The 24,470-nt window shown below is 44.7% G+C and overlaps 2 protein-coding genes across 7 annotated transcripts in view; both read right to left on the bottom strand.

Moving 5' to 3' along the window:
- Window positions 1–2,897, bottom strand: part of LOC149346874 (retinol dehydrogenase 14-like) — a 57,494-nt gene extending 54,597 nt beyond the window's left edge. For 2 of the 5 annotated variants that reach the window (XM_089586733.1, XM_089586732.1), the window contains exons 1-2: window positions 2,088–2,897; window positions 1,971–2,004 (exon numbers count right to left, since the gene is read on the bottom strand). In XM_089586733.1, coding sequence (XP_089442859.1) covers window positions 1,971–2,004; window positions 2,088–2,312 — 259 coding nt within the window. In that variant the 5' untranslated portion in view covers window positions 2,313–2,897. Of the gene's footprint in view, window positions 1–1,970; window positions 2,032–2,087 lie in introns of all 5 variants that reach the window. The other 3 variants (XM_089586734.1, XM_089586735.1, XM_089586736.1) reach the window with 2 other exon arrangements.
- A 149-nt stretch (window positions 2,898–3,046) lies between these two features.
- On the bottom strand, window positions 3,047–23,003 carry LOC149346873 (retinol dehydrogenase 11-like). Of its 2 annotated transcripts, XM_089586739.1 has the most exons (8): window positions 22,840–23,003; window positions 20,789–20,858; window positions 16,131–16,301; window positions 13,066–13,302; window positions 9,159–9,251; window positions 8,490–8,669; window positions 7,218–7,327; window positions 3,047–3,823 (listed from the first exon to the last, which is right to left on the bottom strand). In XM_089586739.1, exons 3-8 carry the CDS (start codon window positions 16,279–16,281, stop codon window positions 3,656–3,658), a joined length of 939 nt encoding a protein of 312 aa, XP_089442865.1. In that variant the 5' UTR covers window positions 16,282–16,301; window positions 20,789–20,858; window positions 22,840–23,003; the 3' UTR covers window positions 3,047–3,655. The 2 variants fall into 2 exon arrangements, with proteins under 2 accessions (XP_089442865.1, XP_089442864.1); XM_089586738.1 differs by lacking the exon at window positions 20,789–20,858.
- Window positions 23,004–24,470: the final 1,467 nt, after the last annotated feature.

The following is a 24,470-nucleotide window of genomic DNA, read 5'->3' as shown; positions in this document are numbered from 1 at the left end:
AACATACACGTGTCGAAAAAGATGGGCGGGAAAGGGGTAGAGAACGACCGCAGTGCACTCGCTTCTGGCGGCACTATGTAACTCTCTTAGTGCAGTCGCCTAGCAACCATGCGCCGGCAGCATATGGCAGCTATAATACTCCCTACGACAGGCGCTCGAGGTATATATGAAGAAAGATAAGAGAAAGGGCGCTGTGCAGTACTAATATACTTCAAAATGGCACAGCTCTGAGCAGTGCAGTGCAGCACATTTGTCGGATACACTGGACAACCGGACACAGATGCAATAAGGGTTCGTCGCTGGCTCTGCACTCTATACGCTCGTCGATCACTTCGAACAGACAAGTTTGAACTGTACTTCTTTCATATTTCGAGACGACCAGCCTGCTGTGAAAGAGGCTTTTGTTTCGTTTGCATTCTTTGCGTAAAGAATGCACGATAACAAACGAAGCGAGCTAGAAGCACTGCACTCCAATCGCAACGTGCGCGATTGACATCTGCGAAAGGTATGATGCCCGTGTTCCCGTAGACTTAAGTGTGAAACCTGAGAAGTGAATTTTACTTCGAAGATCTACTCAGCGTTGGAGTAGGTTACCCGCTGATGCTTCCGGGTGTCCTTTTGTCGGTGCTTGGATCGTAGCTTAGATTTGTAACATGCTTTTTTAATGTTCTTTTGTGTAATCGTTAATTCGGGATTATGCTGAAGGCCTTGCACGCCAGACATTTCACGGAATCAGCCATGCGTCTATGTAAGAGCTCACCAGAGCGATATTATAGACATCTGGGTCACTAAACTGCGTTTCGGTCCCACCCGCAACATGTGGTTATTTTCCTGCAATCCCGATTAAGATGCCCTTCAGGAAACAACTGATTACAGTAACTTTTGGGACTCGACCAACACGACAAATAAAAAAAACATGCCCTTAAGTTTTGCTTGGTTTTTTTGGTTGGCTTCTTTCAAAGTTATAATAACGAGTTATTCATGATTAAATACCGTTAATTGCCCAATTCCTAGGTACAGTAGCTAGCTTGGATAAGTATATCCTAAGAACTAAGAGACGGATCATCTCCTTTACTATTCGATCACGTATATATCATATAGCGCGCCCGTGCTCCAAAATATTCGCGCATAAATTTTAAACGTCTCCGTCCAATAAGGCAATCAAGATGAGCAAAGTGAGCGTAAAACTCCTCCTCGACCCAGCATAGGTGCTGCATGGTGTGATTCATTGAAAAAAAAATAATGTTCAGTATCTTTGTCTGACCTGTTTTTCAGTCAAAAGGAACTTTTGATATTTAACTTTTTCTCTATTTAGAGATACGCCACTGTTTTTAGTCAGGCGCCCGCGGTGGCTCAGTGGCGATGGCACTCGGCTGCTGACCCGAAAGACGCGAGTTCGATCCCGGTCGCGGCGGTCGAATTTCGACGGAGTCAGTGCACGAATTGCGATGTCAGTGCACGCTGAAGAAATTTCAGGAGCCGTTCACTACGGCGTCCGCCATAGCCTGAGTCGTTTCGGGATGTTAAATTCCAGTAAACCAAACCAAAACATTGTTGCCAGTTAAAACAATGCGTTTCTACCATATCACGTTCATTGCCAGTTAGAAGAGAGGCTTCCCATTAATGTTCGAATAACGTTCAGTCTTCGTTGCTGAACGTTTAAATAGTGGTGTTCCAGTAACTAGTGGCACGTGCTCTCTGACTGCAAGCTTTGAAAATTCTGTTGTGGACTTCTTTACCGGCAGTCACCCTAACCACTCTCATATCAACCAGAGCGTTTTTATATGGGCTGGTTGCTTAAAACTCTCCACAAAAGCAACGAAAACCTTTCCGGTAAATTTTTTCTCTGTATACGCTTACGGTAAAGAAAGCACGGCATTCGTTTCTGAGTGAGGTACTGCAATCGCGCTGTTTGCATTGATGTTATCGACAGCACAGAGGTTACGTAAAGTAATAAAAGATGCACGAACCTGTGAGCGCCCAGTACGAATCGCTGTGCTCCTGCTGCGTAGAGAGTTACGGGGCCGTTACCTGTCGCAACGCACACGACAGTATAGAGAGTAGACGTCCCGACACCGCTACCTTACCTTCAGCGTGATGAAAAAGATGGCAACTATCGTGTCCTTCAAGGTTGTACGAATTGTTGCTGCACGCAGTAGCCCGGCTGCCTTGTATCGCCTTTTTCTTTTTTCATGCGGACAATGACCATAAAGCAAGATACCTTTCCCTTTTGACGGCGTCAGCACTGGTGACGAAGAGGGAAAGAAAGATGGCGAGAGGAAATGCAGAAAGAAGGACAAATTACAGGCCATTTGGGCATCCTGCCAGACGCGTTCGTGCAAACTTCCTGCTCGGCGAGGGAGGACGAGGTTTGCGTGCTTTCATGATTCTTAGTTATTCGAGTGCGTTCGGGTGATGAAGGAAAGGTGTTTCGCCGTAGCGTATTTTCTTTGTATAAATAAAATATGCTGCGATAAAAATTGCTAAAAGAGACGAAACGTTGCTTTCATGGCTCTAACGCTGTGGCTTGAAGATGCGTTGGTTGCTTCCACAATACAACGGCTTAATAAAGCATAATAGACGTTTATGCATCAAGATTTTCGCCTCTTAACACTCTACCTTTTATTGATCATATCAGTAGGCTGAAGCTCACTTTTTGGCGCTCTTTTTATACTTTTTGATTATAAAGGGTGATCGAAAAGGGGCTTCAAAAACTTCTCTAAACCAGGCGCTGAGTGGTGCGGGAAATCCACCTATCACATAAGTTATGAGACTACTAAGTGACATAATAGCTGTAACTGTTCTGAACGTAATTACCTGAAGCATATTAATGCATATTTTTGTCCCTGCGGCTAGCGTGAATATTTGTTTTAGGAACATAGAGGCGGTCGCATATCTGGGCTGCTTGATTCGGTACAATTCTAGAGCACGCGTGTTCGGGCGTATTAGCGCCCCACGTATCCACTGATTTGTGTATTACGCAAACGAGGGGCTAGCAGGAGAATCCTACCACATGGAAATGTATAGGAATGCGACTGATTCAAAGTTTGAATATACACACACTTACTGAGTGCAGGAATTTAAAACCTTTATTAATCGATTTTGGTTATTTGTCTTACTGACCTCGACAATTCTCACCTCACTCTGTGTCCCTGTGTCAATTAACGTATGTGCAGAGGTGGTTTTCGCGTTTCTTTGAGCGCCTAGTTTTAAGAAATCTATAAATCTTGATTTTCGTTCCCCTCAGTGTTGTCTTGATTTCTGAGAAATGTTACGGAAGTATTTATTTTATCGTGTTTACATTAGGCACATCGCACTTTGTTTAGCAATCGGAGATTTCGGACTGATGCAGTACTCTGAGAACTGACATGCAGATTAAGCCCAAAAACAACTTAATTATCAACACCCTCTACAGAGACTTTGTACTTATTGGGAAGAAATACTGAAGGATTGAATTTCCGGGCACAAGCTTCCAATCGTACCGCTGAGCCCTCAGTTCGATGCCCCTTAAGACCGGGTGCGATAATCGCCAACAAAGCGAACTTGGAGTCCAAAGTCATGTGCCTGTAGCGCCCTTAGCCTGCTTACATTTGGTTCATAAGTTATAAACTAATAAAAAGTAGCGGAAACACTGATGCACGAGCACAACTTCCGGTCAGGAGAGTCCAGTTATACACTCAGATATCTCCCACAGTGTGCGCGCGTCTTCGGGCTTGCCAGGGGCCGATGAAGGCTTGCAGTCAGCGAACATCCTCCCACTGATGTTTTCCACATCCTCCGAGACAGCCAGGTACAATGAGGTTTGCGCACCTTCTTCAGAACTCTGTGAGAGGAAGGAAAGAAGTGGCGCAGTTTGCTCATTGTTGACGAGGTTTTACGTGTAATGACTCTCGAGCACTTACAAAAATAAGCCGAGATGTTTTATCCTCCGTAACATCCCACAGAGCGCTAGCATGACCACCAAGAAAAACATATTACAGCTGCCTTCTCCTGCATACCGCGGGCGTGCTTTTGTCTTGCCGTATTTTGCTAAACCTAGTCTTACAACCACTAATCGCACAATTGGCCTGTATGGCCCTATCTACTGCAAGACCCAGAACAAATTATGGTAAACTAGCAACAGATTATCAAATTATAACATTGTGTAATGCCTATCAGTCTCTTATTCAGATTGCTTTAGAAAGTTATAGTGTGTCTGTATTTAAGAAAAAAACTGAAAATTCTTTTTCCCCCGGTTAACTTTCAGCTAACTCTGTATACTTAGTTTTTTTCATGTGTGTGTGTTGTCTTCCTTTTATTGCCTAAATGTGCATATTATGAAATGTTTTGTTTACTGTTAATTGATATGTATTATTGTCTATCATTAACTATCTTCTATTGTGATAATGTTGCTCATAGTTTTTTCTCTTTTGCCGATTCGGCCACCGTTTCCATAATGTGTTAATCGGGGTGTAGGCCTTGTTAGGAGGCATGTTTAATCTTCCTCCTTTAGCCTCACCTCGAGGGCATATTTTACACAATATAGCCAAATAAACATACTACTACTATTCTTTGCCATATAGTTTTTTTCCGGCTATGAGCATCAGCGAAAAATCGAGCTTCTTGGAAGCTCTTGAAAGCTTGCACTCAGTCGGCTCAGTCCTTCCTTTCCAGGACAGGCAGAGACTGAAACCAGCTTCCTACTACTGTCAAGGACATAACTCATTTCGTAACGTTCTAAAACTTTTCACTCAGTGCTAAGCACGACCGTATAAGAGCTTCTTCGTGTTTTCTTATGGTTCAGTATGTTGCAGAGTTTCACTCAGTACCCAACTCCCCTTTTCGAGACCTTAGTTTTCACGATACCGCAAATAAAAAAAAAACAGAAATAACACCGTCCACTTCAAAGCTAACCACAAATTGTCACATTAAGGCGAAAGCCTTTAAGACCTCATCGTTGTCGACAGAAGGTTGTCAGCAGAGGTGTCACGATTTTCCTAGTCAGACCAGAAAAGAAATCTTTGTGGGCGATGGGATTCGAGCCACCATCATTCCGTACCGCAGCCGAGCGTGCTAATGGCTACGCTACTTACTGCCAAAGCGTATGTAGTTCTCCTTGTCTAGGACGCTGGAGAGTGTTTGCAGAAAGGCGTCGAATCAGACGAATGCCTCCCAAATGCCCTCGAGTGTTTCCATCATTTGAGATTCACGAACAATTGTGTACATAATTAACATCATAACCACACATCAGTGACACAAGCAGCAACACCGCGCTAATGGCTGTCGCCTCATCGCACTTTAGGTCAACAAAGTGCCCCCCTGAATCAGTGGCTGCTGCAGACCTTTCAAGGTAAGCGCGTCTAGAAAACGGGCCGTTCTACTAAGCAAGCTTTGAATTCAACGTCATTGTGGTGAACATAGTGGCGTAAGCTGCAGCCTGTTCGGGATAAGAATCGTGAAACCGATAACAAAATTACTACGATTACAGATGCGGAGCGCACAGTTTCCCGACGGGTCTCTCAGGAAATATACAGCGTTGCGGCATGTTCGCTCGGCAATGCGTCTAGAGGAGCAGCGGTGGCTGTAGAACGTATCAAAATCGATAGACACCAACTTCAATAGGTCCTCACTACCCATTAAACCGTACCGCTGCCAGTGAAATTCGCAAGACCACTGGGAGTCTACTCTGACCGAATGCTGACTGACTGAATGCTCACTGCCGAGCGAGGTGGCGTTCAAATGACGCTCAAACGCCTGTTATTACCATTATGCTTCGCGGTCGCTCGCTTCTGGCGGCTTTGGCTTCGAAGGTGGGCATTCCTAATCCTATAGCATGTAGAATGTCGTCTTGCGAGAACTACCCCGTTTCTACGTAACGAAATTCTCTGATTGGTCAAGAGGGTCCCGACGTCATTCAGCACCACTAGACTTCAAAATTTGAGGAATTAATTATTCCATTACCTTCCATTTTCCACTGTCCTCTCCGCTCACCTTTATGATGTCATAGCTCGACTTCGAAGGCGTGTTACTCGGGTTCTTTACATAGTAGCCGGTTTGAGCTCGCGTTCACAGCGTTATTGGCGAAGTTCTTCCTAGTAGAGCTTCGGCCGACCCATCTTGGACACGGTAAGAAGACACTGATCAACGGCGTCATCGTGTCAGGTGCCGTCACCATGTGCTGTCACCCACGTGTATATGAATAGAGGTGAGGGAAAACTGACAGTCTGAAAATGACACAGACTGCTCGAAAGTACGTACAGCTAGTACTGCCAGAATAAGTAGGAAAGCACCCACGAAATGGGGTCGCGAGAACACTTCTCTTTGAATTGCTTTGGTCATGCCGCCAACTCCAAGTGCTGCGCGTTGTTCGAACGCGCTTAATACCTGGCTCCTCTTCCTATTTTTTCCCTGGTGACATGGAGCACGTTATCTGGCTCATTCGAGCGCATGTGGCAGAACACTAAAAATATTCGGCGTTCCGAGGTACACATGCGTGTTTTACGTACTGGGGCGAACTCTGAAACACTTCCGATCTAAAGACAATCTCAGAACAGACTCAGAGCCTCCACTGCCTTTGATCGGTCCTGACTGCGGGGTTTTAAGACTGTTTTGAGACTGCTTTCAGATTAAGATAATTCCGTAATTCGGCCCCCGATGCTGACAAAACTTTATTCCACATAAGTGTAGGGGATTAAGGCAAGTTAGCTAGCGTGCCGCAGGTCGTGGAGACCTTTGGCGACACCGTCCCATTGGACCTCCTTGGACTAAATGTCGCAGAGATCGGTGGACCTAAGCTTACCCGAAGCTTCTTTAGAGGGATCAGGCAAGTGTTCTGAGGTAGGCTTACGGACTTCGCATGTCCAGATTATACAGCCGAAGTTATCTTTCGCACCAGAAAATCGGGAGAAGGGATTGATATCCTTAGTTATGAATTTAGATATGTAGTTTGGTTTGAGGAGGGCCTCCTTCTGTAGTTGTCTCCACATGATCTGCTGCTGCCTGGTAAGTGTTTTATGAGGTGGTGGGAGTGTGCCTCTTATTGCTTTGTAATGTGCAATGAGTTCGTGGTACGATAAGTTGCATGCGCGGCGTAGTCCGATCGCCATTGAGTTTCTTCAGGAAGCGGCTGAATGGCGATGCGACGAACTTCGCTGAACGATGTGAACATGCAGGGAACTAAACAACCAGCAGGCGTCTTGGAATTGCCCAACGCTCTTCAAATTAATGCTGGTGCTCACCTTGCCGTACATGCGTAAGCCGAAGGTAGCTATTCTTGAGAGGAGGTCGTCATGACGTTCGGTCAAACTGGACTTCACAGCTCCCGGGTGACAGCAGTTTGCGGTTACTCCTGGGCCAGTAAAACAAAGCAGCGGCCATGGATTATGTGAATAGCAATTGGCATACACGTATACTGTGGGCTGCTCAGATTCAGAAGTCCTTCCCTTACCCTGTAATTGACTATTCTGTTAGTTCTGCGCTCACAGTTACTGCTGTCCAGCGCCACAGAAGACTTTTGAACATCTATGCTTTAACCCTTATAAGCCGCTGCTGCAGTTTTGAATAGCAATTGCCATGCACGTCTACTGTGTGTTGGTCAGATTCAGAAGTCCTTCCCTTGCTCTGTAATTGACTATTCTATTAGTTCTGTGCTTACAGTTACTGCTCTCCAGCGCCACAGAAGACTGTTAAACATCCATGCCTTAACCCCGAAAGAGAGAAACGGTGTGAACTACTCAGTGGGAACTTTCGCTCTTGAATATGGCATGATGTAGCACGGAGGTGAAACTGAAATTAATTTAACGACTTACACGGTTGTGATTTTTCCTACTGTTCGTGACTTTGCTTGTTCGTTTTGTTTACTGACATCTATTTTTTTTACGTCATGTGCATTAACAGGTTACAGTGAACAGCCGGAAACGCGGCTTTTCACAGTATCGTACCACAATCCAACCCTTTATTGCAGCTGTTAGGTGGGTAGGTAGCTGAAACTTCATTGAGTACAATTTAGTCAGTGATGTTAAGCCCAGAATGGGTGGAGCCTTAGTTCAGGTGCCCAGACAAAACCGTGAAAGACAGGAAGCGAGGGAATAGATTAAAAGCACATTTCCCATAAGTTGTCTTGCTCCCCTTTTGCTTTCTTGTACTCCTTGATGGTGTCAACAAAGCTCCCATCTTCGTTAAAATAAGAACACCCATTTTTAAGCTTAGGGCAGTTCTGAAAATTCTACCTGGTAAGACAAGGTGGGGAACAACCGAGCTAATAAGCTCGCGGTTTCGAAAACAACAGCTGAAAGTTCGTTAATAATTGCAGTGAGATGGTTGGCTGAATTCACGTGTTTTAGTTCATCAGATTGCTATATTCACAGTGCAGCTTTTTTGTGGGCTTGCAAATGAAAAAGGCGTGAAAGAGGACATCAGAAAAAGTAACTGTAGCAAACTGGGATGCAGGGTGAACTATTGTGAATGAAAGTTTACATTAATTTGCTCTGTGTGGAATGCGATGAACTTACCGCTTCCATCGAGTCTTCGAGCTAGTTCGATTGTAAACAACATGTTGAATAACTTTGTATTCGCGTATACTTGATGCCTGTTATATTGCATGGCACTGATGTCGCCGTCGAACTTCCCAAGCCAATGCGTAATGGAGCCCACGTTGACGATGCGGCTAGGTGCGCTCTTCTTGAGAAGCTCTGGGAAGATGTGAAAGCAATGAGGAATTGATAATTAACAAGTACTATTAAATACTGAAGTGAAACTGAATCTCGAAACCTTAGTGTTCCAGGCAAGGCCAGCGCGGTCGCTGTGCATACAGTGCAAAATATCCCCGACTACGCGCAAAAATGATCTCTCAGTACATGCTCTCCTCTAATAAGTGTTCGTGGTTTAGGAGTTGATCTTGCATCAATTTAGAAATAGTTCTTGCAATGGCACATCCTACACAGTGCCTCTGTTTCGTTTTTGAAGCGATTACTTTAACGATATATTATTCAGGTGTATGTTCTGCCGTGCCGTCTTGTAAATAAACTCAAGAGCAGGTCACGATAGCTATGTTTGCTGGCTGTGATGGCATATTATGTTGTCCAAGTTCATTATGCGCGTGACTTGATTCACTCCTCTAACAAAACTAGTCTCCTTTAATTGTTGTGAGGCATTTTTGCGCTTCACTATAGTGAACTCACCAATAAGAAGGTTCGTGAGTAGAAAATGGCCCAAGTAGTTTGACTGAAGCGTCACTTCAAGCCTATCTTCCGTTTCCGTTTTTCTGAGAGGAGCTGAAAGGAAATGCATAAGTGACATATTCGCAGTATATCAAGCTAGATTTTTAGAGCTTTTCCACTTTATAATTGGTCGTGGTATTACGGCAGTAGGCCTAATTATGCAAATACTGCTGCCGCTATCAGATTAGTATCAGAGCCATATTTGCCCATTCTGCGTGCTACTTATTCAGATGATGTTAACTTGAAATGGTTTTCACAGGGGAAGAGGAACTAGCGATAAAAAAAAAACGTCAGTTCCAGCACGCGATAAACGGAGTGGTCGAAGGCATAACTGCTGCTACTGTTAATAAGGTATATGCATGAGACAAGTTTCTTCATGGCAACTTTCTTCCGTTTTGCCCGTATGGTGCGATTTTTCTTTACCTTTCCATGGCACTGCACAAACAAAGCAGCAGGAAAAAGCAGGTTTTTTTTTCTTAATGAATATGTGGAAAGTTTTTTCTGCGCTATACAGCATTTTTTATTGGAATATCATCATTTTGTACCGAAACTTCTGGTTCACCGCCCTGCCTTTCCTCTACCTTTCTCTCACTCTCTATCGTCTACTCATCCTCATTTCTTTAAAACACTAACTTTTCATCGGAAACCAGAAACTACTGGTAAGAGATTCCCAAGGACACTGCTCATATGGGCAGTCCTAATAAAAGGAAACAACCTGTATCACACAATGAAACTGGTCATGTTTTCCTTCGTTTTCGGCCAGAATATGGTGTCTAATTTGTCTTGTTCCTTTTGCAAATTACGTACATGGTGATTTTGAAGCTAATACGCACGCCCGGTTTAGTGTGCCTAGGGCTTAAATTTGGCTGAGATAAAATGAGTGTGCTATTCAGATACTTGACGCTGTACTTTGTAACAATTGGCTTTGTTGCATACCTTATCGGACAGCGGTGTCGATCGCCGTCATATCAAAAGGGGGCTGTGGGAGCAGACAGCCAAGCACTCATCTGCCATGCTATTTCTATTTCTTTAACGCGAAAGCGTCCGGTTCCCGTTGTGTAGAAAATTCATCGTCGTCATTGTCGGCGTCGGTGTCGGATTTGTATGCGAAAAATCTTAGAAGCATCCGAGGTGGGCCATCTGGGTCAAGCGACCTCGTGACGTCATCACAATCTGCCCACCGGACTGTGAACAAACTGACAACCGTGGCAGGTCGCAGCTAAATTAAGGATTGCTCGCGAGAAGTTGCCTAGAAGAAACTAGGTCGCCCAAGCCCCATCAATGGCAACGTCTGCCATCGCACGGCCATCGCTTAACCGCCGCACCACTGCGCCAGGAGGCGTATGAGGACTCCCAGGGACCTATGAGTGTAAAGTAGAGAATGATCAATTCCGCCTGCATGAACGTCAACCCACTAAAGGTATTGCGTCGTACCTTAAGGCGGAGATTAACTGTCCCTTTTAATTTTTTTTCTGGCTCATCTTTCCCGTGCGTACCAAATCTGCCATCGTGCTCGCTGACTGTGCATCGCTGGCTCTGGTCGGCCAGAGCCTACAAACGCAACGCTAAGACAGCCGGTGCGCGTAACCTGAACAACGCCATCGACTTTATTCTGCCGCCGCGGTGGCTCAGTGGTTATGGCGCTCGGCTGCTCACCCGAGAGACGTGGATTCGATCCCGGCCGCGGCGGTCGAATTTCGATGGAGGCGAAATTCTAGAGGCCCGTCTACTGTGCGGTGTCAGTGCACGTTAAAGAACCCCAGGTGGTGGAAATTTTCGGAGCCCTCCACTACGGCGTCCCTCATAGCCTGAGTCGCTTTGGGACATTAAACCCCCATAAACCATGAACCAGACTTTATTCTTTTCATCGAAGTTGTGCGTCGCCAGCCAGGAAGCTACATTTCATTATCACTACGCCTACTAATCTAGTGGCACCGGTGCGTGTTTATGAAAATAAATCTCTTCATCAGTGAGTCTTATGCGAATAATAGAATTATGGGTGGCGTCTATGCAAATTCAGAGCATTTTAGGCATGATTCTGTCACAGCCAACTTGACGTCGTTCACCGCAGTCTACGTCATCGAGAAGACGCAACGAGTCGCAAAGAACAAGGGTGAATAGAAAATTAAAACATGCGCCGCGAAATACAGCCCGGGTAAGGTCCGTGTGCTGGAACAAGAGAGAGAGAAAGGAATTTAATGAGGAAAAGGCGGAGAGGTATGCTGGAACAAGTTTACCGAGGCTTCTGTATAGGCAGAGCTCCGTCAAGAAGCATACACCGCTATCCATAGGTGCGGCCAGGCTGCTCTTTGTCCGGCTACGAATCCAACACGACGGTGTTCATCCAAATAAGAGCTGATAGCGTCACAAAGGATTCACCTTTCTTCCTCTGCTGTAAAGCTCGTTCACTGCCAATTTCTGGCGCATAAAGTTTTTCCTATCCCACTCCCCTGCAATTTGAATGGAAAATTTTTGCTCTAAGACAGTTATTTGAAAGCTTAATTCAAATTTTATGCTATGCAATGCCCATTGAAGCCGTAGCTCCAGCAGGAACAGTCGAGTGTAGCAACTGCCGGCACAGAGAAGGATTGCTGCTCCCATCTGTAGGCAGAAAGAACCTTAACCTGTGTTGAAAATTGCTATACAATAATTAATTACAGCACATAATAAATGCTTCATCTTCGCGCTAAGACCTACGTATGCGCTGGAAGAAATACCGCCTTTTTTAACAGCGATGAAAATAATACATATTTTATGCGTCTTCACAACAACCGACAGAAGCACAAAGAAAAAAGTAGTAGGGTTTTAACGTAGTTAAAACGAGCAGACATCAGAAAGTGTGCACTGAGCCCGGTTGGCTCATGGTTTGGTTTTCTTGGTTGTCGGCACGTGATATTGGACACTGGGTGAACTCTGGTCGAGGTTAAGCTGATCTCATATGTTCCCACCACAGATGGAAATTGATGAACACGACGATGTCAATGCACAGCGCGAAAGTGTTCAGCCACAGGTCTGTTTGTGACGCTGTTCAAAATTTCTTGCTGGAATCTCATCGACTGCCTTGCTAAAGCTTTCAGTATTTTCTTTTTTATGCTTCATTATTTTTCTAATTAATCTCTCTCTCTCCAATTCAAACTCCTATATATATATATATATATATATATATAAGAAGGGGGTGAAGATCGGATGGATCCGGTAGAACATAAACGTAATTCGGTTGACACACGGTAGAAAAACAACAACTTTATTCTAACATTTGGACCAGGGTCTGGCCTTCGTCAGAGTGAGCACTCTGACGAAGGCCAGACCCTGGTCGAAACGTTAGAATAAAGTTGTTTTTCTACCGTGTGTCAACCGAATTACGTTTATATATACATATATATGCTTAATATTTTTTTCTCTTCCTCTCCCTGCCCTTATTGTGGTAGACTCCCCCGGTGTTCCTCTCCCGTGTGCTTTTCTTTTGCCTTTACTATGCACAGGTGAATACCAACCTTTACCTCCCGATTCTTGGCCGATCCCCCAGTGTAGGTATGTGCCATTCTGTCAAAGGCTACAACAACAACAACAAGTGTTAACACGAGGCGCGATCATATGCAGCGATAGCATGCTACACTTTGATCTTAACTGAAAGGCCGAGGGTGGCTGTACTTCCGTGCAGTAAAGAAAAGAAAAACCAAAAGCAATAGCCCAGTGCTCTCGAGTAGTGGCCACCCAAGGTGATCGGCTCGTGCTGCCGCAAGTGTCCTGTGTTTGGCACACCCCTTTCCGCAAGAAAAAAACTAGATTAAGTGCCTCACATTTTAGCCATCAATTAAAGTGAGCTTTGGGTAGAGCTGCAGGGGAGACCTGGTGTCTTCCCACTCACCCAGACAGCCGGCATTGTTGATGAGCACGTCCAGGCGGTCTTCGTGCTTAAGCACGTCCTCAGCGAATTCTCTGACCGACAGAAAGCAGCACAGGTCGAGCTGCATGCAGACGGGCCGCACGCCTGTCTGCTCGGCAATCTCCTCGGCCGCCTCTCGGGCCTTGTCGAGGTTCCTGCAGGCCAGGATGACGCGGGCGTTGCGGCGGCACAGCTCTTTGGCCGTCTCCTTGCCGATGCCTGCGAAGGACAGGTGCGCCCAGTTATAGGCCAGCAGAAGCCAATCGCGGAAGTCGCGTTACAGGGAAATATCTACTCCCCGGACAGAGCCTCAGCTCAAGGCCAGCACTTTACGAGAATGTATTTACTCGACCCTGTCCTCGTAAGGCCACCTACTGTTGGGTCCATACCTGACAGCAGGTGACATATTTTCGGGACAGTACACACGATAGCACGTGTGGCCTTTGATGAGTATTTAATTTAAAAGAGGGAAGGGTACCTAGGCTCAAGAGCTCCATAGTTTTTCTGTTTCCCTGCTCTACAAAAACTTCACACGATATAGAAAATACAGTGAGATTCGTGTGTTTTGCATTAGTTTTTGGTATGGTTTTCATTTGCTTTCATTATGGTTTCCGCATAATGTACATTATTTCACGTCGTGCCGATGTGTATTCCACCTTCGACTATTTGTTGCCCGTATTGACCACATATTTTCTATAATTGCCCGTATTATTTACGGTAGATTCAATAGGAAATGCAAACGTCCGCCTAAATCGCCTGAAAGGTAAAGCTTTTGGTTGTTTCACGTTCTATTTTTTGCCACATCCGGAAGGTTTGTTTTCAGTGACTTAAAATTTGAGATGGAATTTTTCTTTACATCGTATTTTGTTCTGACGCCTCAGTATACACCTAAAAACTTCCAGTTAGTTCGCAAGTACGAACTCCCGTGTTCCTATACTTGCCTGTTCGTGTGACACTGGCGTCTCAGGACCTAAACCTTCAGCTCACTATGCTAAACACGAATGGAAATAACGCCATTTTTGCAGGTTTTATTTAAGCTAGTGCATTATTTCCCTCGAGTTTCTGGTTAAATTTTGGCGTGTACCCCGTCGCCAACGCGACTAGCCTCCGCTTATCATTTGCGACAAATGCCCTTGTACTGACTAATTACATTAATGATGCTATATTCGCCTGTTCAACCAACTCCTTTGCAACTCTGGCAGTATATCACTCATTGTCTCAACGATAAACCCACCGCTCTAGAGCCTTTTCGCGAGTGTACAGGGTCTTCACCATATGCAACGAAGAAATCAATAAAAAGAGAAATGCTGGAAAAAATGGCTCCACGATTAGGATTCTACAATAATGCGTTCGGCCTGTGCGGCTGTTTACTTTTGAGATTTATGTTTTTGTTTTCTCCGAAACCGCGTGGCCGGTTACGCGACGGTGACATCACGGTCACCTGACACCACGTGACCGACCACTTGATGGAGACACAGGATGATGTCACGGATGCTACATGGCCGTCTAGGTGGAAGTGACGTGATGGTTGCGTGTGGCGTCACGCCAGCGGCAACACTAATTACGCTAGAATTAAGTGTATTATAGGTTTGCTGTAAAATAAGGTAGTTATACTTTCTCTTGTCGCGGGCGGGGAACACAAACCTAATGCTGGGAACTGGGAACTGGGCGAATAATTTTTACTAGCTCGGGCCCCTGTAGAGCGCTGACATCGCACAGCGTACAAGCGGGTTTTCGTTTCGCCCCACTTTGACTGCGGTCACTGCGGCTCGATCCCTGTGCCGTCACGTGGAGATTAACAGCAGAACGTTGCAGACGCTGTGGCTCAAGGAACGAATTTAAGAAAGGACGTTCCCAGTACGTACTGCGTAAAATCACACGGCGAAAAGAAATGAAACTAAATGGTTTGGCGGAGACCAGCTAATTTGAATCACACAAGAAAAACAAAACAAAACAAAAAAGGAATGATATTCGTCAGTCAGCCCTGCCGCCAAAGAGAGCAAAGCATTCCAGTTAGTGAACAATCATTCAAAACGTATTTGTGTCAGAATGATATTTATGTGTTGACTTAAATGCCTTGTGCAGAAATGAAAGTGGAGCAAGTTCAAAGTTAAAAAATAGCTAGCTATTCACAGGTGTTTCACTCCCTCTGATATGAAGTGGCAATGATAGCGGTAATATCGTGACGAGCTCAAAACGATCATTGGATGCAGAGAAATCAATTGCGCTGCTCTGACCTTGCAGAAGATCAGAAAACTAAGTCTGTTGATAACGTCCTGGAAGCTGGAAGCTTTATACCTTGAAGCTTCTCTGCTTCACTAAGTGCTGTTGAAAGAGCTTGCTATCATCATTATAGCCATTACCAGGAATTCGGAACAAGTGCTTCTACTTCCCTTGGCTGCCACCAAGTGGTGCATGGCGTTTAACATTCAAAACTAGTGCGTTGACATCATTGTGAGATAATAAACAGAATTCTAGAGTGGCTGCAGAACAGAAGACGACTGGCGGCTTTACTCAGCGATATTGGCCGGGCGCTGCCTCTAATTCCAAGTAGTGGATGCACCCCGGTTTTGTCGCAAATGAGAAAAGCGAAGAAAGCTATAGGCCTTGAGAGGAAAACCAATCAAGCATGAACTAGGGGTCTACAGTATGCGCTGGCAGTCCTGAGGCTCTTTTACCGCTCATGGGCTAGTGATTGGGATATGTTTTAGGTAGCAGCCGTTATAGAAGGGTTATATGGTGGCTCACACACGGTATTTTCACTTCGCCGCTCATCTTCAAATGCAATCAACATGATATTATGTGTTTTCTTTGCGCTGATTTAAAAGTGTACTGTCAGAGAAACAGCGTTTTTGATATTACCATGAGCAAGGCTGTATTGAACAAAGCTCGTTCTCGTTCTCGAAGTACTATCATAGAATGCTGTTACTTGCTCAATATGTCAAGCCAGAAAGATATAGCTTAGACAAAGTTGCCTGAAACCCACCTTTTTCAAAGAATTGAAGCAATGCCAAGAGTTTATTTGAGAAAGCAATGGGTGCTGTTACCTGAGTTTGCCCCCGTAACGATGACTGTTTTCCCGGACATGTCCTGTGTTGATCTGCACCTGCCTACGGTTGCTACGCAGTACAACTTTGCAATCAGCAAAAGTGCAACAACTGATAGTGGAAGGCACAACAGGTACCAGGCTGTCACCATGGTGGCGGTTTGGCTTGCTCCTGCAATATATCGGTTCAGACTGATCAAAACACGCTCCGTCTTCAAGCTTGCGCAATCCATCAATAGTTAAACAAAGGCTTGACTTTGGCTGCATGAATTGGTTGCGTTTTGCTAATAGTACGTATAGGCATGGATAAATATGCACACGAAGCGAGCGCTGAAAAAATAAACCGAAAAACTTATTCTCCAAGGAATAAATAGACAAAAGAAGCACAGGCATGTCGTGAAAAATAGTCGCATAAAAATGTGAATTACGGTGGCGCAATGAAAACTCTTGCATCAACATAAATGTGCGCAGTCCGTCATGTGCACAACGGTTTGAATGGTCGAGGGTTCATAGGTCGTTTCAGTTACATCTCTGAAAGAAGGAGGAAGCAACATGGGTCTTAAGTCCAGCCATGAGGACCCTGCGCTGAGCTTGTTTAAATAAGTGTCGTTGAAGGATAAGCAGCGCAAGAATTTAAAATTACGCATCAATGGTGAAGGAGCGCTAACTGTTTCGAAAAAATGCGAACACCAGTAAAACATAATTTTTTGCCGGCATGTGATTGACACGATGAGGAAGCTGTCCAGTAAGTAAGGCTTCCGTAGGCCACGTATTTTTGGTCGATGCTGACCATTTCTTTTATTCTGTGCGATACGATGGTTGCTTATTTCCATCTGGTAGTCAACAGAAAGAAGCAGTGCAGCTGAGGTTCAGAGCTCATCACAAGAGTGAATCGATAATTTCATGCGTTTGCTAGAGATGATGATGATGCTAGAGTTTTATGTAAGTGTTCCTTTAACCTCTTTTAAACAAAATTTTATTTTTAAAGACAGGGGATATGCATTTGGAACTGCATTGCCCATGTCCTTTCTAATATATATTTAGCCTGTGTTGACCACACAAGAACAAAGTAATAATAGGACGGGGTGTCAAAATTTTTTATGCAACTTGAAGACTTCTTGACAGTTTTGTAAAAACAGGTAAACTTCCCATGTACAGGCTCACTGGGTAGAATTTTGCCTTGCTTTCAGCAAAATATAAAGAATTTCGTTTCTTCGAAAGAGCTGCCTTTACGGGGTTCCTTGCTTTTAGTCCTTAATATAATTCGGGGGAAGATCAGGCCTGTTGGGAACATGCAGCGCAAGCGTCCGGCACTCTAAGACAGCAAACCGAGCCATTGCTATACACTGCCACGAGTCTGCTCTCGTCAGGTGGTTGCTCTCGTCAGTTAAACGGTCACTTCACTTTCAGCCTAATTTCCCTGCGTTCCCATCATGTCAGTTGCTCAAGCACTGCTTCCAAAATTCCGACCGAGGAACGTTTCGCAAGGATTTTCTGAAAAGGACAAAAAAACCCGAAATTTTCCCGTGTATACACAACGTCGCCTGTAATCTAAAGAATGTGGGGAGCAGACCACACCCACCAAATCTGGACAAAAGCATTTTTGAACGGAAAAGAGTTTGTGTGCGCAATTTTTTCATATATAGTGTAAAATCTCGCTAAAACAGTTAATCAACTGCAGACCTCCCGTCACTAGGCTTGAATTTTTTTTTTTGCTATTAACGTTTTTGCTATAGTCAAAAGTGGTCCCTGTTGGTTTTCTGTGGCAGTCTGAACTGCTCGATGGGAGCGAAGGAAACACAATAAAAAAAAGGATTTTGCTTGATACCGGCAGAATGGACAATTATCTTCAGTATTTCTATACCTGTACTTAAGGGTGTTGAACCAATATTGAAAATTTTCCCCGAAAATCTTGGACATGCATGACGTAGCTGTCGTATTATATGCTTCTCAAACGTTCGCCAAGATTTCCTCGCGCGTCTCGCCCGATGGAATAAAGAATGCATGCAAGCAAAAAACATGCCGAACGGTTTGCGGCGTTCAGCATGGGGTCCGCTTAAAATCCATTGTCTTGCGAGAAGACCTGCGGAGGTCAGACGGGGCGCTGCATTAATGACTACGCAGGAGAAAAACGGCGATCGTTGAATGATGAAGGAGAGGCGTATTATCTGAGCAATTTGCCATTACACAAGGTGTTCGCCATGGTTGTATCAAGGAAATGTTTCGGTTTCGGCTTCAAAAGCTTTAACGTCCGAAAGCGACTGCGGCAATAAGGGATGCCGTAGCGGAGGGCTCCAGTTAATTTCGAACCAACCGGGGTTCTTTAATGTGCACTGACATCGCACAGTACACGGCCCTCAAGCATTTTCCCTTCACCAAAAAAATGGTTACAGCGCCGAAGCAAACAACACACAGAAAGCTAGACGGGACAGGCGCAGCTTTCTGCAGACGGGACAGCTTTCTATGTGTTGTCTGTTTCGGCGCTGTAACCATTTTCTGGAAACATGCACCAACTAGCCCCCCAACAAGTATTTATCAGTCGCCTTCATCAGAGGCCGTGCAGCCGGAATCAAACCCACGACTTTAAGGCAAGCAGCCTAGCGCCATAACCACTGAGCCACTGCGGTGGCACAAACATTCTGCACAGAAGTTTTGATAAAAAGCCTGGAGATGTGTTTTAAGCCTATTATATAAGAAGGATGGAAGTTTCTATATGAGAGATATGTCTGTGGGTCACTTTTTAAGAATTGATTATATGTAATTTGAACGGCGTGTGTGAATGGACGTTGTTCACGGGAACAAATACTTCGGATGTCTTGCCTTCTTTTAAATTTGCTGCCCTGGATCGGAAATAAAGTAGGATTAAACTGATCACTTTTCACACGTCCTTCATTTGTTTTGTGTCTGTCTTGTGGGTGCGATAAACAATTTCCTGCAACTATGAAGCATTTCACCTGTCTGCAAGTAGTGTGGAACCAGACAAAGTTATTGACCTATTTTTGATGACGTAGTGTTGGTCACTGAAAGATGAGATTTTACATTTTTTTCAGGCAGTGCACATAGATGTTTTTCAGGGATCACAGAGGAACATGGTGCATTTCTTTTGACAAGCTTGGCCTTGATAAATGCTACACGGTGTCCATGAAGTTTTAAAAAAATGATATCTCAGTTGAAGTCAGCAAGAAAGAAAAGATCAGAAGAGGAACGCGGGGAATCACCCACAACCAACTCTGCGTTGCATTTTAGTATGAAACATATCTCTCAATGGGGTGGACTTTTTTAACTGTCGGACTGTTTTTAACTTGCGCCTAACGGTCAGAATTGCGCTCAGTGGTATTTTATCGCAAATAGACAGCTGGAGTACTAACTGACGTATGTCTTTGAGACCGCAAGAGAGAGTTTGCACGGCGATCATTCACAAGCTTCCACCGGGAAGACTTGGATAAGTTAACTTTATTAAGAAGAAAAGTGATAAGGACGCCCGTGGGACTCCGGTCTGCTACTACGCTCGGGGGGAAAGGGCGCGGTATGCTGTAAATGGAAGATGATGGTGTCATATTATGCAATGAGCTGCGTGGAGTGACCCGGACAATGATGGTATCCAAGCAAACACAGGCTGCCAGTCATCTCTCGTGTAGATTCGAAGGCGCGTGCAATGCACCACGGAACTTTGCATATACTCTAAGAGTAGCGCACTTTCTCGTATATCAGAATATGAGCATATGGACGCCACTTTAAAACGACCGACCATGGAGCAAAGGATCAGGAGATTGCGGTGGACATTAATAAAAACCTTGCCTCATAGTGTTAGGGTTGACTACTCCAATATCCAAGGAACAATGATTTATAATTTTATATAGGCATTGGAAAGCACATAAACTAATGAAGGGCCGTTTTGCTTTGAATCCGGGCCATTACCAGTCTGTCACAACACGAGACCATATCTCGGTGAAATGTCATTGATTTGTTGCAAGTGCGCAGTGTTTTTATTACTTTCAAGTGCTTTTGTCATGATTTTTTATAATGTAAGATTCCTCTAGTGCAGCCTTCGGTGGAAAGCAACGCTCGATTGGCATCACCAATTATGGGCTCCTAGCTTGTTTATCTAGATGGTGTCTCAATGCTTTAGATTTAGCAGTAACTGTGGTCCACTAAAACTTTCGTCGACGAGGTGTACATCACTGTGTCCTGAAAGCTATGGGGGAGGGGGGAAACAAATGAGACGTTTTACTAAAAATGTAATTAATTTCTGGCTTATTAAAGTCAAGTTAGTTTCTCACCACGTCACTTTTACCGGCGTGCAATCGCAATCGCTCCCGTTGATCGTGAATTCCAGCAACGAGAACACAAAAATGTGCACAAGCACTCGCAGATAAATTCTCGGTAAAAATCTTCTAGAGCGTCTGCAAAGAAATCGCTGCGGAATCGAGGGTTCTATGATAGCAAGCTCTTCGATGCACCGAAAAAAATACGCTGCTTAAGAGCAACGGTCGGCCGCTTTAACATGAAAACCTGAAAGCTGGACTAAATATATGCCGGTACATAGCCGGGAAGGCTATCGTTAGAAGAGATATTATGGACGCGTTTTAAAACAAGCTTTCACTGACACAAAATTCACAGCGTACAAAATGAAAGGTGCGACAAAAGATGGATATTTACCTGGATTTCAGGAAAAAGTATAATGTTAGGAAGGGAGGAGCAACCGGACCTGCAAGCGCCCGCCGAGAACCTGTCAGCGGTGGTAGTGTGCGATGTTACGGGATTGCACGTCCTCTGAGAGCACACCAGTATGCACAGCGTACAGAGCAACTACATTTACCTCGCTTTTGGCGTGTGAACGTACGCCCAAGATACACAGGGCGTCTTCTGAGCGGATCACCTAGAAGATAGTGCTCCGCAGCCTTACCCGACCAGTTTTCCTTTTGCTTTTGAGTGCGCATATGAAATGCTAGAAATAAAGGTTTCTCTCCGTTTGGCTTCAGGAACGCTAGGCAAATCAGAGTGGTGATCACTGGAATATTAAGTCGCTGAAGCAGCAGACCCAAACAAGGCAGCAAAAAGAAGGAACACTCTGAATGTTGTCCAGGGCGCATGTGCCGTCTCTGCCAAAAGTAACCAGATAAAGGTTGGTTTGGTTCATGGATGTTTATCGTCCCAAAGCAACTAAGGTTATGAGAGACGCCGTAGTGAAGGGCTCGGGAAATTACGACCAACTGGGGTACTTTAACGTGCACTGACATCGCACAGTACACGGGCCTCTAGAATTTCGCCTCCATCGAATTTCGATCGCCGCAGCAGGGATGGAATCCGCGTGTTTCGGGTCAGCAGCCGAGCATCATAACCACTGAGCCACCTCTTAGCCGCGTAGCGAAGAACTTATCGAAGTCCTTTTAAGCCCTTAATCTGTGTAAGGTAAGGTGAACCCTTGTCGCAACGTTTTCAACGTTTTCACATCTTTCGATCTTTAGGGGTACCGTAAATGCTCAATTATACTGTTGCGATCAAAAACTTGTTGCTCGGTTACTTTTGGCAAAAGGGGTACGTCGCACACTGAGCAATAGTTATCCCTTTTCAGGCTTTTTTACTGAATATGTTCCCCAAAAGACGCTGTAACAAGCCCGATCGAGAACTGAGTGGAAGGCGACCATAGAACTGGGTTCTGTAATTAGGCACATTCGCTTTTATCGAGTTCTTATTTAAGTGTTCCGAGCTAAGAGCGCTTGGACAGCGTTGCTAGGAGGGCACACAAACTTTCCTGTTCCCACTTTTGAAACTTCCTATAAAACTGCGCGAGATAAATAAAACTTTGCTGAAGGGCTTATGACGCTCAAATACATAAGGACAAAAAATATGGTTGAAATCAGACTGAAGTTTTAAAATTACAATTTTTAGACGCGCCACATCGCTGCTGGCTAATAACTTTCCTCTAGAACATCTTGACGACATTAGGTTAATTATTAAAGACGCTTAATAATAAAAAAGGAGGATGAAAAAAATGAGATTACAGAAGAATAAACGCATTTGCGACTGTCGCATTGGGTGAGTTGGTATAGCAGATTACCGGAAATATTTCCCTGAGTGAGTCAGACGTCGAGCTGAGAGAAGTCACCGTAGAGCGAGGACTACGCATATACAGGAACTCGTAACCAAAGAGTCAGCACAACTGCGTGATCGCCTCTGCTGCAGTTCTCGCTTTCAGATAATCGTAGCCGCCGGCGTGAAAAAGATCAAGTCCAATCTGCGGAGGGAGCCTGGCGAGTCTGCCTACTCCTTGCTTTTGGACTCAGTCTGTCTGTCCCTACAGCCTCTCAGATCGACCTATTGCCGTTTACATGAGCCAGAAATTCGGGACAGCACCAATCTAGTGCCGCTAAGCCTAACGGTCTGTGGAGCTTCAATGGCAGCAACCTGGTCAATCTCTTTCTTTCTTACGTCACGGATGGTGTCAATGCGCTATTTTTGAATGTTCGAAGTCACGCGCTATGTGGTGGCAGCCAAGTGAACGTCACGCGCGCGTCCAGAATTACTGGTAATGAAGCAAACAATCCAACAAACCGGCAGGATCCGATTTTATCAACTTCATCTAAATGCCCAGTCCGCCTCCTTCGGTCATCGCGCTCTGTGCGTGATGTCAAATGTGAGCATAGGTAAAATTCACTAACAAGCTCTTAACAACGCAGCCTAAAAAAAGGAAGCACGCAAGTACGTACCTGTAAACAGTCAAAACAAATAGGCCTGCTGTAGCTGCTGTAGATGCAGGAATACTCGATGTTTTAGACCGTTGCGCTTCGAATCATGCGCACGAGTAGACACGTACGGACCGAGCAGCGCAACGCATCTGCCTTGCCCTACGCAGGTGCGAACATTCAAGGTGGACAGAGCGACTCCTTCGAAGCGATTACATGGGAGTTCCTTGTCTACGCAAATGGCCACGTGTTTCTTTTTGTTTGTGTTTGTCCTTCAACTTTGCAAGTACTCATAAACAAGCATTATGCTCCCTTTTGGCCGTGGCTACACCGGTGACGCGGAGACGCTGGGAGGCTCCCAGATAAGGAGGAAATAAATGACAGCGACAATTTGCGCATTTTGCCAGACAGGTTTGTGGCTCGCTGTCAGAAGGCCTCAGTTGTCAGGGTTTGTTCGTTTGTTTGTTGCAACGGCATCTGATACGAAAGAATGGCTCTTCCGTGTACCGTATTTTTGTTCGAAAGAATTCAATAGCAAAAGTGCCTAGAACAGCAAAAAAGTCGTTTACAATGTGTGCACATTACGGTATTTTGAGGAAACTAAAACATGGTATCTTAATGGACATTTGCGTGGTGGTTCAGGAATACCCACCGCTTTCTTTCACCGGCCATGGCATATGGGAATAGCTTATGCTCTTACGTACTCAGCACGCACTGAACACGTCTGTTTACAGCGTGTTATCACGCAGGGGCAGATGCATCAACATGTCCAGGCCGACCAGCTTCTTCTCGATACAAAGCTGAGCTTCGTCGATACAAAGCCTAGAGAATACGCTTAGGCTTCAAACCTTTTTTCTATTAGCGGTTTTCATTACTCTATCGTTACTGTATTATTCTATATGTCGCCTCTGAATGACATGCGTATAAATGAAATTAAAGGTAGGGTAGTGATACTGAGGCCGGAAAACAAATTACTGACACGAATTCGCTGAAGATAAAAATAGTTGACAATTATAAGTCACTTCGTGTGACGCTCTCATTTAATATGACCTGGTAACAACGTATCCTTTAGATGACGAAAAAATTAGCTCAAATAACATGTATTATAGGCATAATTAAATATCTTCTGTCAATACATATAATTATCTTGTGAAACACGTTTTTCTGCTCGAACCTCATTTATTGTCATTTTTGGGGGGAACAGCCTCTCTCTCAAACTTACAGCGTAGTCACTTCCTGGCTAAAAGGTACGTTCGGCATGCTTATAATAAACCATAAGTATCTATGCCAGAAATAATTTCTGTAAGTCTGAAATAATCAATATATTTCATGTATATAGAGAACGTCACACAGGCAAATTTAAATAGCGGGTACAAAAAATCTATCTAATCTTCAAACTGTCGAACTACTGGACCATACACCGTTGTATTATCGTAAACAACCTCCAGTTCGCAAACAACAGTTGTGTTGTATGCTGCCTTCAGTCTAAACTAATTGCCTAACGATCGGATAAATATAGATATGTCTTATGTTATCGTGAAATTCAATTTTTGTCTTGTTCGATGTGTGGTATGTACAGTTTTTGTCAAAAGTATACAGCCCAAGGAGTCTGCTCCTGAGCCCGGCAGCGCTGCTCCTCTTGCATACCCAGGGAC

This window comes from Amblyomma mixtum, chromosome 4, assembly GCF_055824585.1.
Source record: "Amblyomma mixtum isolate Tamu chromosome 4, ASM5582458v1, whole genome shotgun sequence".
In the NCBI taxonomy this organism is placed as follows: Eukaryota; Metazoa; Arthropoda; class Arachnida; order Ixodida; family Ixodidae; genus Amblyomma; species Amblyomma mixtum.
Note: the sequence above shows the minus strand (reverse complement) of the source record. Positions and strands in the feature narration are given on the sequence as shown.